The sequence below is a fragment of the Equus caballus genome, chromosome 5 (assembly GCF_041296265.1).
Source record: "Equus caballus isolate H_3958 breed thoroughbred chromosome 5, TB-T2T, whole genome shotgun sequence".
Lineage (NCBI taxonomy): Eukaryota > Metazoa > Chordata > Mammalia > Perissodactyla > Equidae > Equus > Equus caballus.
The window spans coordinates 11,337,662-11,354,659 of record NC_091688.1 but is presented as its reverse complement, the minus strand read 5'-3'; the positions used below and the strand labels follow the sequence as shown (position 1 = coordinate 11,354,659).

At 34.3% G+C, this 16,998-nt stretch overlaps 1 protein-coding gene across 11 annotated transcripts in view; it reads left to right on the top strand.

The window, feature by feature from the left end:
- The window catches only part of COP1 (COP1 E3 ubiquitin ligase), a 246,122-nt gene that overhangs the window by 180,470 nt on the left and 48,654 nt on the right, over positions 1-16,998 (top strand). For all 11 annotated transcript variants that reach the window (XM_070267732.1, XM_023640594.2, XM_023640597.2 and 8 more), the window contains 3 exons: positions 8,656-8,773; positions 11,588-11,712; positions 12,851-13,011. In XM_070267732.1, the coding sequence (XP_070123833.1) occupies positions 8,656-8,773; positions 11,588-11,712; positions 12,851-13,011 (404 nt within the window). The remainder of the gene's footprint in view (positions 1-8,655; positions 8,774-11,587; positions 11,713-12,850; positions 13,012-16,998) is intronic.

The window sequence follows — 16,998 nt, the reverse complement described above, 5'->3', positions numbered from 1 at the left end:
AAACTCTTCATTAAACATTAACTTCAATAACTTACTCCTACATCTGTTCCATACATATTTTTTTTAGTGTCTCTACAGGAAAATTATTCATTGTGGAAATTGTTCTGTATTAGCATTCCTCTTAATGGTTGTGTTAAGTAGCATAGTTTGGCCCAAAGGTTGAAAGAAACAGATTCTCTTTACATTGACAAGGCCGTGGGGGCATTTAATTAAGCAGTCAAATTTAACATCATCTTTGGAACAAACGTTATATGCTTCCTGATGTGATACAAGAAGGACCATCACCTTTACAGTATTCTTGTCAAAAATATTTAACATGAACATAATAACGAGAAAATATTCAGACAAATTCAGACTTGCAGAACATTCTGCAAAATAACTATCTCATATACTTCAAGAATAACAGTATTATTAAATTGTTATATAAAACAACAGAGACATGGAAACTAAATACAGTGAGTGACCCTTGAGCAAAACTAAGTAAATAAATACCTAGTCAGGATATTTTTCAAACAATTGAGATATTTGAATATAGAATGCATATTAAATTATATTATTAAGCCAATATTAATTTCTGCTGTGTGATGTAATGGTGTTGTGGAGAGTCTTCTTGTTATTAGGAGATAGTTGCTGACATTTTTATGGGTAAAATGTTCTGGTGTTTGACACTTACTTACAAATGGTTCAGGGGGAAAAAAAGAGCGAGTCTGTCTGTAGACAGGGTGATAAAGCAAATATGGTAACATTTTTGCAATTTTTCTAGATTGAAAGGTGCAAAGATGTTCATTGTACTGTTCTTGCAACTTTTCTATAGGTTTAAAATTTTTCAAAGTAAAACAGAAGGGGGAAAAGAAAAGAAATGGAAATGAGATCGTATACCAAATCCTCAAATTATTAAGAATATTAAAAAAATGACGGTGGCATTTCAGAAAGACTTTCCATTTATAAAGGAAGGAAAATTATTGAAGACCTTCCCTTCCACTGACCTAAACTATTTTTATCGTAACGTTACTAAAATATATGTACAAATATAAAACTGTAGGTCACCTTTGTATGTTCATAGCTCTTAAGAGAATATCAAATCAAACTCTAATTAAAGAAAAAAATATAAAATCCCAAAAGATGAAAATAACAACATGATGACATAATAACAATAATATGATGGATTAGTATATATTTTGCTGAAAATGAAACACCACTTCACATAGTAAGCTGGTTCTGAGTTCTGCATTGCAATTTCTTTTGAGATTGCCATGTCTATAGAAACATCTGTGATTTGATACTCAGTCTCCACACTACTTTTCTCATTTCAGCTACTGTCAAATCTTTTTGTATTGCACAATGATATAATTCAACATTTACTTGTATCCCTACATCTTTTACATATTACATCCCCTTTTGTGTTTTTTTCAGACTGAGCATAAGGTAGTATATTATTATAGTGTACTATGCTATTTTTATAATATCAAATTATTTTCAGCTTAGAAAATAACTTGGGAAATTAAAGACTTATTTTGTGAAAATGTTTTTCAGCTGTGAATTATTACAGGAGAGAAGTTTAATCTTTGTAACTAATAAATTTAACATGACCACAGCAGTTGAAACAGGATTTTTTTTTCCATTTGTACCTCCACAGTATAGGCTGAGTGATGTCATTTGATGTGATCACTTAATACAATTGTAATAGTAAACATAAAATGAAATGTGGAAATACTCTTCTGTATAAGCAACAAAAATACTAACAAATTTATAAAAATGAACCAACTCTGTGATATGGAAGCCTTAAAAGCCAGCAGCCTTGTAGTCACCACTGGGAAAATACTGGTTTTGGAGTATCTCAAAAAGCCCCATTTCAGGGCCAGCCCTTGGCATAGTGGCTAAGTTCAGTGCTGTCTGCTTCGGTGGCCCAGGTTCACTGGTTCTGATCCCAGGCTTGGACCTACACCACTCATCAGCCATGCTGTGGTGGCAACCCACATACGAAATAGAGGAATACTGGTACAGATGTTAGCTTAGGGCTAATCTTCCCCAGCAAAAAAAGAAAAAAAGGCCCCATTTCCAAATCATTGTTGCTATTCGACCTGACTCACAGCTTGCTGGAAAAAGCCCCATTCACAGGATGTTATTTCTGTTTCATCTGCCTCAGAGTCTCCATAGGAAAAGACCTGTACCCTGGGTATTGTTGAAAACAATCAGATGCAGTATCACAGCTGTCTAAGGCTAGGATACCAGTTGGGGCAAACAAGAGCTCAGTCAGAAATTTAAAAGGAAGATCTGGGCAACAAACAACCATAGGGACTTTGAAAAAGATCTCACATGTTCCTGGGGTGTAGAATGCTTTGTGCATGCCCAAGCCAGTGTACCTATCCAGGAAAACTCCATTCGCTTAGGTCTGGCTGACCCTGAGGCTCTGTTAGCAAGAGGAAGGCGAAGTCAGGTTAATAATTTGTCCAAGCTTTGAATTCATGCCCTAACACACGCACATCCCCTTGGCAAAGGATAGAAGACATACTGGCTCAAAGCAGTTAAGTAAATCTTGTGACTAAGTGATACTAACCCAGGAGCAATGTTGACTCAGCTAGGTTAAAAAACTAAAAACAAAAATTAAAAAAAACTTATCAGAGACGTCAGTGGTTTTATACAGCAAGGATTATAGACTCTACAGAATTAATTCTGGAAAAGTCACTAAACAAATAAATGGCAACAGTGCCACCAACCACAAAAAGTCTGGCCACAACAAACCAGGGAGAGGAAGGTAGGAACTGATTCTGGAGTTACTACATTATATTATCTAAATGTCTAGTTTTTCACAAAATAATTATGACATACACAAAGAAGCAGGAAACATTCTGTCAATAGAAACTGCAGAATTTCTATTTTTTAATCTTTTTTTTTTTTTCCCCCCACTGAGGAAGATTCACCCTCAGTTAACATCTGTGCCAGTCTCCCTCTATTTTTTAGTATGTGGGCACAGCATGGCCACTAACAGAATGGTGTAGCTCCTTGGCTGGAAACAGAACCCAGGCCACTAAAGCGTAGTGTGCTGAACTTAACCACTAGGCCACCAGGGGTGGCCCTCTAGTTTTTTTAAAATACTCTCTATGTGTTGAGACATATTTGTCATAGTTTTCTTTAATTCCTTAATTCTGTTTTAATTCATTGAATCTGATAGCTCTTGAGCAAATTTGAGCTGGCAGAAGATTCAGTGAACTTTGAGATAGATCAATAGTGATTATCCAGTCTAAGTAATAGAAAGAAAAATGAACAGAGCCTTAGAAAGCTGTGAGACACCATTAAGCATATCAACATATATAGACACCCAGAAGATAAGGGGAGAGAGAAAGGGATAGAAAAATATTTGAAGAAGTAATGGCCAAAGTTTTCTGAAATTGGATGGAAAACGTCAGTTTACGGTATCCAAGAAGCTTAAGGATCTCAGTGTAGGAGGAACTCAAAGTAGGATAACCTCAAAGAGGTGCACCCCTAGACACATCATATTTAAACTGTTTACAGCCAAAGGCAGGGACAGAACCTTGGAATACAGTGAGAGAAAAGCAACTCAGCACATAAAAGGGATCCTCAATAAAACTGGCAACTTAGGTCTTATTAGAAACCAGGAAGGCTAGAAGGCAGTGAGGTATGTTTAAAATGCTGAAAGCAAGATTCTCAAGGAAGATTTTCATATGTAGCAAAACTACCCATCAAAAATGAAGGAAAAATGAAGACATTCTCCGATAAATATAAACTGAGCAAGTTCTTTTCCAGCAGACCTGCCCTACAAGAAATACTAAAGGCAGTCATTCAGGCTGAGAAAGAAAGGATACTAGATAGTAATGCAAATCCACACAAAGTAAGAAAGAGCACTGGGTAAAGATAATTATATCGGTATAATAAAAGATAGTTTAAATGTATTTTTTAAATAACTCGTAACTGATTTAAAAGACAACTGAGTAAAACAGGAATTATAAAATTGTGTTCATAGGCCTATAACATAAAAAGATGCAATAAATGTGGCCATAATAGCACAAAGGATGGGGTGAGAAGGAAAGGAGAAGAACTATATTGGAGCAAAATTCCTACATAGTATTAAATTAGATAATCTGATGTGGATTATTTTAAAGTCCCATACTAATTATAATCCCCAGGAAAACTACTATGGAAATAACTTCTAAAAATATATAGTAAAAAGACAGCAAGAAAGGCACTAAAGTATTAGCCTAGAGAATATCTAACACAAGGCAATATGAGGGACTAGCCTGGTGGTGTAGTGGTTAAGTTTGTGTGCTCCACTTCAGTGGCATGGGGTTCCTGAGTTCAGATCCCGGACACGGACCTCCATACCGCTCATCACGCCATGCTGTGGCAGCATCCCACATACAAAATGGAGGAAGTTTAGCACAGATTTTAGCTCAGCGACATTCTCCCTCAAGCAAAAAGAGGAAGATTGGCAATGGATGTTAGCTTAGGGCCAGACTTCCTCACCAAAAAAAACAGCAATAATATAAAAACAAAAAAGATGTAACAGAAGCAAATAGCACAATTGCAGGTGTAAATCCTATCATATAAATCATTATACTAAGTGTAAGTGGATTAAACACTCCAAAATGCAGAGATTGGCAGAATGGGTCAAAAAACAAGATGCAATTATATACTCACAATAAAAGATGCACTTTAGATTCAAAGACAGAGATAGATTGAAAGTAAAAGGATGGAGGAAGATATGCCATGCCAATAGTAACCAAGAAAAAGCTAGACTGACTGTATTTAAATCAAACAAAATAGACTTTAAGTAAAATTAGTGCTAGAAACAGAGAAAGTCCTTGTATAATGATAAAAAGCTCACTTTATCAGCAAGATATGATGACTGTAAATATATATACACTTAAAAACAAACTATTTTGAAATACATGAAACTATTATAGAATTGAAGGGAGAAATAGGCAATTTAAAAAGTAGTTGGAGACTTAAGTACTCTACTCTTAATAGATAGAACGACTAGACAGAAAATCAGCAAAGATATAGAAGACTTGAATAACATTATCAACTTGACCTAAGAGACGTCGCTCACTGCACCCGACAACAGCAGAATACACATTCAAGCAGACTTGGACTATTCTTTGGAATAGACCATGTTTCAGGTCATATAACAAGTCTTAACAAATTTAACAGGATTGAAATTATAAAGATCATTTTCTCTGACTAAAATGGAATTAAATTAGAAATCATCAACAATAGTTAATTTGGGACATCCACAAATATTTGGAAATAAAGCAGCACATTTCTAAAAAACCCATCCGTCAAAGAAGAAATTACAAGGGAAATTAGTAAGTATTTTGAAGTGAGTGAAAATGAAAACACATCATATTGAAATCTGTGCTAGCAGCTGAAGCAGTACTTGGAAGAAATGTGTAGTTTTAAATGCCTATATTAAAAAAGAAGAAAGATCTCAGTAATCCAAGTTCTCACCATAAAAATGTAGAGAAAGATATAGCAAACCAAAGATAAGCAGAATGAAGGAAATGTGAGTGATTAGAGTGGAAATGAAGGAAATAGCAAACAGAAAAATGATAGAGAAAATCAGTAAAAGCAAAAGTTGGCTCTTTGAAACGATCATCAAAATTGGAAAATCTTTAGGTAGACTTACCAAGAAAAAAGAGAGAAGACACAGATCGCTAAACTTAAGAATCAAAGAGGGGACCTTACCACTGACCTTTCAGATATTAAAAGGGTTAAAGGAAAATACTATGAAAAACTCTGCAAACTTATTCAGTAACATAGATGAAATAAAAAAATTCCTAGAAAATCACGAATTACCTAAACTGACTCAGAAGAAATAGAAAATTTGAATAGACCTATGAAAAGTAAAGAAATTGAGTTAGTAACTAATAATCTACTACAAAGAAAAGCTAAGGCCTAGATGGTTTCACTGGTGAATTTTATCAAATGTTTAAAGAAAAAGTAATTCCAGTATTTCACAAATTCTTCCCTGAAGGAGTTCTAAAACCAAAAGCCAAAGATGTCTCATGAATAGGAAAACACAGACCAGTATTCTTCAAGAATATAGCTACAGATGTTCTCAACAAAATAGTAGCAAACCAAATCCAATGGCATATTTAAAAGATTATACACTGTGACATTGTGGGATTTATCCAAGAAGTGCCAGATGTGTTTAACATCCCAAAATCAGTTAATGTAATTAATAGAATAAAGAACCAAAACCACATAGTTACCTCAATAAAAATAGAAAAGGCATTTAACTAAACCTACACCCATAAAAACTGTTAACAAACAAATAGCAGGAAACTTCCTCAACCTGAGAAAGGGTTTTTATGAAAAACTAGCAGTGAACATCCTACTTAGTAGTTAGTTAAAGGCTGAATGTTTTTTCCTTGCAATTAGGAACAAGAGAAGGATGTTCACTTTTGCCTCTTCAGTACAGCATAGTACCGGAGGTTCTAGCTAATGTAGTAGCTAGGGAAGGCAAGGAAATAAAAGACATCTAGATTTGAAAGGAAACATTAAACTCTTTGTTTGCAGGTAACATCATCTCATATGTAGAAAATTTTAAGGAATCTTAAAAGATAAAAATATTAGAACTAATAAAAGTATTCACCAGGGCAGTAGAATAAAACATCAATATAAAAAAAATCAGCTGTTTTTCTATACATGAACAATGAACAATCCAAAAATAAAAGAATATGATTCTATTCAGAATACCATCAAAAGGAATAAAATACTTAAGGAGTAAATTTAATAATATAATTACAAGACTTGTCCACTGAATATTACAAAAGTTTGCTGAGGGAAATTAAAAGAAGATGTAAATAAATGCAGAGACATTCTGTGTTCATACATTGCCTGGTATTAACCAGCCAGTGTTTTTAAGATGGCAGTGTTCCTGAAATTGATCTAATGATTCAGCTCAATTCCTGTAAAAATTCCAGCAGACTTTTTGTAGGAAATGGTAAGCTGATCCTAAAATTTATGTGGAAATGCAAACAAACAGGAATTGCCAAAAACGGTTTTGAAAGGGAGCAAAGTTTGAGGACTTCCTCTTTGCAATTTGAAAATTATAAAGCCACTGTTATCAAGACATTTTTGTACGGGCAGAAGGGTAGACATGTGTAGATCAGTTGATTAGAATTAAGAATCCAGAAGTACATCCTTGCTTATAGTCAATTCATTTTTGACAAAGGTGCCGAAGCAGTTCATTAGGAAAAAGTAATCTGTTCTCAAATGATGCTGGGACAAGTGGATACATATCCATCTACATGCAAAAAGATGAACTAGACCTTATACTTCACATTGTACACAAAAATTAACGTCAAGTTTATCACAGACGTAAGTGTAAGAAATAACACTTTTGGAAAAAAATAGGAGAAAAATCTTTAAGCCCTTGGATTAGAAAGAGTTTTCTTATCTGTAACACTGAAAGCATGGCCTATGAAAGAAAAAAGAAGATAGATTGGACCTTATCAAAATTCAAAACTTCTCTGCTTCAAAATACACTGTTAAGAAAATAGAAGACAAGCAACAGAATGGTTGAAAATATTTGCAAAACATGCATCTGTATCAAATGTGTGTCCAAAATTTTCAAATATTCATGTAAGGAAACTGGAACCATCATGTATTGCTGGTGGAAATGTACAATGAGACAGTCAGCAGTTTGTCAGTTTCTTTAAAAGTTCAACACAAAATTATTACATGACCTAGAAATTACACTTGTTAGGTATCTACCTAAAACCTGAATACATGTTCACACAGAGGCTTGAGTGTGGTTGTTCCATAGCACCATTACTCATGATAATCAAAAAATGGAAACAAATATCCATCAACTGATGAGTGGTTAGACAAAATGGGGTATACCCATACAATGGATACTATTTAGTGATAAAAAGAAATGAACTGCTGACACGTTAAAACATAGGTGAACTTCAAAAAACATTATGCAAAGGGTAAGAAGCCATCCATAGAAACCTTGTATTGTATGATTCCGTTTATATTAAGTGTGCAGAAAAGGCAAATTTATAGAGAGAGAGAGATATAGTGGTTGCCCAGGACAGTTTGTGTAAATGGCGATGAGGGATCTTACTGGAATGAGAAAAATTTCTAAAACCAGTTTATTGTGATGGTTGCACCAGTGGGTAAATTTAGTAAAATTCATTGAATTGTATACTTACGGTGAGTGGCTTTTATTATATGTTATATGTGTCTCAAGAAAGTGTTTTTTAAAAAGCAAATGTGGGAAATAAAATTCTATAGCATTTTTAGCCAGAAGCCCAAAATATTTGTATTACCTTTTTTATAAAGCCGTCAAATGTAAGGATACTTTTTTAAATTTCCAGTTACTTTGAACCCTTACTACTCTGTTTCTAGAGCCAGGATCACAGGAAATATCAGTGGAACTCCCTTTCAGACTGACATTGACCTATGTGTATATACTTTTTTATGCAACTATGTCTTCCTGGATTCAAAACAGAAAACCCAGTGTATCTTCCTTATCTTTGAAAATGAGTCATAGCCCTTCGCTTTCTGGCTGTTATAGGTTTGACCTTGTCTGTGAAACATTTGATGAAAATCACCAGAACCAGTTAATATTAGCTTTGCTTTTCATTTCTTTGTTCACTACATTTTTCGTGTTTTGTTTTGTTTTAGATCACTGTGTCCACTACTATGATCTTCGTAACACTAAGCAGCCAATCATGGTGTTCAAAGGACACCGAAAAGCAGTCTCCTATGCAAAGTTTGTGAGTGGGGAGGAAATCGTCTCTGCGTGAGTATCACTCTCTTCAGAGGTTGAGCATAAGACAGATCTCTGTCATCATCAGTTACCGTTGGTAATGTCACCATGGATATACATCTAAAGAGTAACACTATGGTGTATGCACTTTTTCTTAGTAGATTTTTATAACTTGTCTAATTAAAATACATGTATATTCTGGTCTCTATTGCTCACTTTTGTATGTTATTTATGAAAAAATCCTGATGATACCAGTATTTAATGTAGCTCCCTTAAACATTTGAACTTCACATTGGATTTCAGCCCTGCTTCTCCTTAAGAAGAGAGAAACAACATAGTTGATGCAATATGAGAGTAGTGTGTTATTTATTAAAGTCTACTAGTGTGTTATTGTATATGTATCTGCATTGGAGTACAGTAGTAGTATTTTTGGTTATAAGTAATATTTGGTTGACTTTTTAAAAGTCCATGTTACTCGATTTCCCTGTGATTTCGTGGTGACTTTTAAATATGTTTTGAAGAGAACTTTCTAAGTATGGCTGCTAGTACCCAACAACTATCCTTTGAGAAGCCTTCTGAACTGGAGAATCATAGTATAGACTTTTAGTTGTCTTTTATTTTGTTTGAAAGTAATAAGATGTCAACTAGGTAATAAATCTCAATTGCCAAAATATTATTGACAAAGTTCTTCTACTAACAGAGGCAGTCCCTTCTTTCTTTTATCCATTTCATAGTTCTCTTTATTTTATATAACCGTAGTAAATACTCATTCTTAATTTCTCTCTTTTTTATATCTATTACTTCTTCTCAAGTTTAATGATACACTATTTTTTTTTTTCACTTAGTTTCTAATCTCTCTTAGGAGATTATTAATGCCACTGCCTTGTACTTGGTATCTCCTACCACATCCATACTGATTGCTCTAGATAAGAATTTGGTAACTTGAATTGAATTACGAAAAAAGGAAAAAAATAAAGTGGAAACTGAGCTTTCCAAGGGGAGGTAATATAGATAATTAATTCACAAATCTAAATTACGTGGTAACCAGTCAAAAGTATTCCATCTTTAGGAGTAATAATGGCCAGTAAATAATTAAAGTTTCATTCAGATTCAAATATGGATGATGGATTGTATGGCAAAAATATTTTTCTTCAATTTCAGATTTATAAATGTTGAATCAATTAGTTTGATTTCAACTAATTGTGGTATATGTATACTTAATTGTATAAATTGGAAATCTTAGTTGACCTTATTAATGTGGATATATTCTTTGTATTTTCACCAATCTTTTTTCCTTCTTAGTTTTTATGAATCATGATGGTTTTTCTCTTGGACATACTTGGAGTTTAGAAGTATTTAGAATCCACAAATATATTTGGAAATACTAAAAAGTAATATTAAAATATACACATATTGCTAAAACCCTGAACTGTTGGCCAGTAAAAAAATACATACATATATTTTACATACATATATACCATAAAATACATGTAATGGGATAGTCAATGTAATATTGTTGAGCAAAAAATAAATTTAAAACAACCTAAATGTCTAAGAAATGAGAAGAAATAGGGAAGTATTTAAAGAGTTTAGAGTTTGGCCTCTGAAATAAGACAGTTTCAGTTTTGGCTCTGCTATTTACTAGCTGTGGTATCTTAAAAATGTCCTTAACCTTCTGAATTTCAGTTTCCTCATTTCTAAAATGGAGCTAATTATAGTACTTATGTTGTGAATCTTTAAATAAAATAATGTATATAAAGCATTTATCATAGTGCCCTATTCTTTGAATGTAACAGTAAGAGAAAATATTTATTGCATAGTCATTAATGAAGATATAGAAACAAGGGTCGGCCCGGTGGCACAGTGGTTAAGTTTGCACGATCCGCTTTGGTGGCCCGGGGTTCACTGGTTCAAATCCTGGGTGCAGACGTGGTACCACTTGGCAAGCCATGCTGTGGTAGGTGTCCCACGTATAAAGTAGAGGAAGATGGGCATGGATGTTAGCTCAGGGCCAGTCTTCCTCAGCAAAAAAGAGGAGGATTGGCAGCAGATGTTAGCGCAGGGCTAATCTTCCTCAAAAAAAAGGAAAAAATATAGAACATTTATTTTACAGAAGAAAATGTAAAACAAATTGTCGAATGAGGGAGAAGCAATTTACAAAATAATATGTATGGTATGATCCAATTTTTGTAACAAGAAGTCAGAAAAAACCAACAGCATGGTGTTTTATTCATGTCCTAAGACTGTCTCTGTATGATAGGATTACCAGTAATTTTTATATTCAATTATTTTTTGTTAAATAACTGCATTTGCTTATTATTTCAGTAAGATAAACTACTTCATATAGACCATTTACCATTCATAGTATTCCACCCCATAGGTTAAATAGTTTATGTTCAGAATACCAATACAATTCAGCAGTTGAAAAGTAAATGAAATCAAGTGGACCAATTGTATCCCTGAAATTAAGTACAGCTCCCATAGAGCTCTTTTGTTGTTTGATGATGGTGTTGATGACTGGTGTTTATAAGCACTTCCTACATGCCCAGGTACTATTGAAAGTGTTTTAAATGAATTAATTTAATTTTCACAATATTTTATAGGATTCATCTAATTCTATAAGGTAATTATTTTTCACATTTAACTCATGAAAAAACAGACCAGAGAGGTTGTATAACTTTCCCAAGGTCAAAAACAAATTAATGGCATATTGAACATTCTAACCCAGACAGTCTAGCTCTAGAGTCTGCATTCTTAATCCGCAACTGGATTACCTGTACTACTAGTACTGATGAGTTTCATGCCTCGAAATCTTAAATGCATTCTAACTTTTTGTGTTTGCCTCAGCTCAACAGACAGCCAACTAAAGCTGTGGAATGTAGGGAAACCATACTGTCTACGTTCCTTCAAGGGTCACATCAATGAAAAAAACTTTGTAGGCCTCGCTTCCAATGGAGATTATATAGCTTGTGGTAAGTGAAACCTGGAACTTTTTAGCTGGTGACTGTCACTGAAATTGCCTTCAATGGAAATAGAGTACACGCCAAGTCACGAAGTGGTTTGTACATTCAGAAGGTGGCGTATAGACTCAATGCCTCAGCACTTTGGATTTTTCTTAGGTTTTACTGGAAGAAGTGTCGCTCTTTCCCTTCTTTACTGAGCACAAGCCCTGACAACAGGAAATAGCATAAAATTGTTAAATATGTTTTGTACTTTTTCTCCATTTTAACATAATTTCTATAGATATTAGGTAGAAGACAGACAATATTAATTTCTGCTAATATCCTAATTTTGGAGACATTGTTTGTCTTCTTCATTTCTTCTATTTCATATTTCTTAGGCTTGATATTCATTTTCCCCTATATAGTGTTCTTTTCATTAAGCAGTCTGTTTGCATAGTCTTGATATGTTATTCTAGGGCTTTTATTGTTGATAATTTATACAAATTTAAATCTGAAGTAGAAAAATTAAATTTGATACTGTTCAAATGCTCTAATATATCTAATGCTGAATATACGAACTGTCCTCAGTACTTTGAAGTGACTTAGTCTTTGGTCAATAAAGTTGACTCTCTCCACACGTGCATGAACCTAAACCCTGCCAAAGCAAATCTCTGTCACATTTATCCCAGTTTGATAGACTGCTCAAAAACACAGGTTTTTAGACCACTCATCTAGTAGAGTAATGCCTTTATTGAAAAATGGGAAATAAGTTTTGTAGCTTATTAAAATTTGCCTTTGTTAGTGGTATAACTTTCTTTTTCCTCTTTAGATAGAAATCTTTCTAAATGTATTTTAAGATTCATGATATAATAACAAATTCTAGACCCCTGCCATAAGTGATTTTTATATAGTAATTTCAGCCTTAGAGTTATCAATATTGTTATATCATTTAACAATGATTATTTCTTTAGATAAATAAAGTCTTTTTTCTGTGAATCCTTTTTTCACATGATTCCCAAGAAACCCTATGCTCTGGTCTTTCATATTTAACCATAAAAGATTATGTCTTTGAGCTTAAACACCAAATAATAATTACCTTATGAATGTGATTTCCTAATTCTGAGTTCTCTCATTCTAAAAACTTATGTTTTTCTTTAATTTTTTTTAGGAAGCGAGAACAACTCTCTTTACCTGTACTATAAAGGACTTTCTAAGACTTTGCTAACTTTTAAGTTTGATACGGTCAAAAGTGTTCTGGACAAAGACCGAAAAGAAGATGATACAAATGAATTTGTTAGTGCCGTGTGTTGGAGGGCACTGCCAGATGGGGTGAGTTTTTATATCAGTGTTTTCACTTTGGTGTCTCCTATAATGCTTATGTTTATATATACGGGTGAATTTTTTTAAGCTTAAAATATGAATTGATGTGTGCTTTCTCTTGTGCGTAGTATTGCATCACCCAAGGAAACAGGCGTTTTAGCTAGTAATTGAAACATCACTAATGAAACAATGTTGTGCTGACATGTCTCTCCCATATGCAACCATAGCATCTTGTACAAACCTCTGTTACACCATTATCACATTGTATCTTTATATTTTTCCTGTAAGACTGGAAATTTCTCCAGAGTACTCACTGTGTCTCATTTTCTTTAGTGATCAATTTATGCTCAGTAAACGTTCAGCTGAATTTGATACTGTATTAGGAATAAGAAAATTTGATGTAGGTAAAGGAGAGTGGCTTATAGGTACACCTAATTAAAGGCCATTTCAAGGCAGAATTGGTCTCGACAAAATATATTTATACAAGAATATTTAAACACATTTAATTTCTTAACAAGAAAGTTGCACTTCTAGGTAGCCAAAAAAAGTTTCCTCCAACTTGTCACTTACTCTTACATTTTTAAGTATAAGCTTTCTCATAATTGTTTTATTATCTTGATTTTTATAAACATCAGTCATTCATTAATGTCATATTTTTTTAAGTAGTTTTTTAAGTGCTAACTTGGGGTTAGTTTTAATTTTGACACAAAAAATTCTTACTTGATGCCTACTTTAAGATATCTGAGTTCTAAGTACAGTTTAACTTTAATTAGATATATTTCATTGCTATCTTGTTTAAAGTTCTGTTACTCAACTTTTAGTTTTGGTAATGGCAGAGTAGGTGATTTAGACCACCCCTCCCTCTAAGTGGAACTAAAAAACTTGGACCAAATGTATGTACTTTACAAAACCAAACCAAAACTGTTTGAAGGCATTGGAAAGTAAACAAGATAGGAAAGAATTACCAGCCCAGGAGTGTGACCCTGGCTTTTCCCCTGGGAGCATTTGCCAGTTTTGGTGGCATGGCTGAAAGCACTTACGGTGCCTCACAGGGGCACACGATTGCAGTCTAGTGCTCACTACTGTGTGAGGGAGCTCACTGTGGTTTAGGTTCCCAAAGAGCTATAGTCTAGGATCCACCAGTAGAAGATAAGCCCTCATAGCACTTGCAGCTCAACTTCAAATCACATCAGCCGTGACATTAAATTGAGGTAATCCAGGATTGCTAGTGTCCACAGGATACAAAATTAAATCCTCTCTGAAAGAAGATATTCTAAAAAAGATCATCTAAGGACTTCCTTTATTTTTTCAAAATTGTAAATACAGTAACTAGGGCACCATAAAAAATAAACAGGCATGGGAAAAGCCAAGCCAGCATGAATAGACCCAGCATAAGCAATGAACAATAGAAACAAAATCACAGTGAGTCTGGATATTAGAGTTATCAGACATAGCTTGAAGATAACCATGCTGGCAAGTGAAAGACAAGATGGAAAATTTCAACTGGGAACTAAGAACTATTTTAAAAATGAAAGTCCAAGAGCTGAAAAAATATCATTACCAAAATTAAGAACTTGGTGGATTGGTTGAATGGCAGATAAGACACAGTTGAAAAGAGAATTATTGAACTTGTAGGTAAGTTAGAAGAAAATATACAGAAGGAAGCATGGAGAGACAAAAATTATGAAAAAAATACAGAAAAGAGATAGAAGATGGGTTAAGAAAGTTAAACATATTCAATAGGAGGCCTAAAAGGGGAGAAGAAAAATAATGTAGCTGAAGCAAATGTTAGCATTATTGTTGAGAACTTTACAAAATTGATGAAAGACATCAAGGCAGAGATTCAGTAAGCTGTTGCACCCTAGAGAATAAATGACTTGAAATCTGCAATGTGAGTGAAGATTTAATATCCGACCTGGATTTAGGAGACTTAGAATTTTATGTGCCAGAGGAGACAAAAAACAAAATAAGTAATTATATGAGAAGCTGACAAGTGCTTTGGAGAAAAACAAAGCAGGAAGGTGGGATGGGGAGTGTTGGAGTAGGGGGTTGTAGTTCTCAGTTGGTGGTGACAAAATGCCTACCTGAGTAGCTAAATTAGAGGAAAGACTAGAAGGAGATGAAGCCGTAATCCATGTTTAAATGTAGGAGGAGAGTATTCCGGGTGGAATAAATAATTCAGAGGCCTTGTGATTAGTAAGACTGTGATTAGTGTTCAAGGAATGAAAAGAAGGCCAGTGCTGCAGCACTGGAGTGAGCTAGGTGGAGAGTAGTAGATGATTTTAGAGCAGTGAAGAAGAACCATGTCAGTAAAACATTGTTTACCATTATTAGGACTTTGGCTTTTATTGGGAGTGAGTTGAAAGCCATTGTGAGATTTTGAGCAAAGTAGTGATATAATCTGACTTAAATTTTTTTGAGAAGATCGGCTTGGCTGTTTTGTAGAATACAGACCAGGTAAGATAAAATAGTGGTACACCGGTGAGAAGTAGTCAGATCCTGTTCACGTTTTGAAAGAACCAGTAGAATTGCCGATACATTCCATGTGGAGAGTAAATGAGAAAAGTCTAGGATGACACCAAAGTTTTTTCCCCAAGCAACTTTAAGAGTGGAGTTGCCGTTAATTCAGATGAAGACCAGCAGAGGCAGCTGTCTTAGGGGAGAAGACCAAGAGTTGACTTTTAGACTGGCTAAGTTTGAGACTTACTAAAAATGCCACATGGAGATGTCAGGTTTGGAATTCACAGGAGACTTGTGAACTTCTAAAGTTTGAGATGTTTCCTGCCATCCATGTGGACATGCTAAGTTTGGCATTCACAGCAGATTGTAGGGCCAAAGATACAAATTTGGTAGCTGTTGGCATATGGTATTTAAGCCAAGAAACTGGATAGGATCTCTCCAAAGGAGTGTAATTAGAGATTACAAATATTATGAGTACCTTGCTTGAGGGCACTTCTTTGTTCAGTGATTGAGGCAGTGAGGAGGAATCAACAAAAAGACTGAGAAGGAGTGGTTATCAATAGTAGGAAAACTGGTGCCTGGGAAGCCAAGTGAAGAAAGGTTTTCAAGGAGGAGGAATTGTTCAGTTTTGTCAAATGCTACTAATACAAGTAATGAGCAAAAAAATGAAAGGAGTGGTAAGACAAAAGCTTGATTCGAGTGGTTTTAAGAAAGAAAGGGAAGGGAGAAATTGGAGATGGTGAAGTATGGAGAACTGTTTTGGGGACTAATAAAATAGTACCGTGTTTACTCTCATCTAGATTACTTTTGTAAGATTTGAGATCAGTAACTGTCTCTAGAAAAGCCAAACATTTCATTGTCTTTCTGTTTTTTATTTCTATCCTATCTAATTTTAATCACAAGAACGAGATCAATTTAAGGACACTTACAAAATAGCTTAACTTTGAAAGTTTTTGGACAAATGTAAGTGGTATATCAATTTACTCTATGAATTAACAGAAAACATAAAACTCCTCAATTAATAATATAAAAAATTGCATATGCCTTTATGTTATCATTTATGGCAGTGATTTAGTCATAGAGGGAATGAAAAATTAACAATGAGTGGTAGAGGGAGAAACACAAATACAAATAGATTCTTTTAGGGCAGTATCTCAATGTTATAAAAATTTAGGCTATTTTCCTGCAGATTCACTTTTTGTCTAGCCTTGATTTTTCTTATAACTTAGATACACATATTTCTTTTTGGCCACTTCTAGCTAAAAATGAACCAGTAATCTCAAGCCCTGTTTTGAACAATCACCCAGGATCATATGTAATTTCTAACTTTATTTCTACGATCTTAGTATAAACTGGAAGGAGTGTTATACACCGCCCTTTTTTAAGATGTTGCTCAATTTCACTGTAGCTTCCACCCTCCTACTTTGTTCCACAGTGCTGTGGAGGTTAACTGCACGCTGCTCTCCCACCTGCACATTTGCCATGTGGTCTACTTTTGCTTTAAGGTTTCCCATTTTTTTCTTTTATTTACTCCTG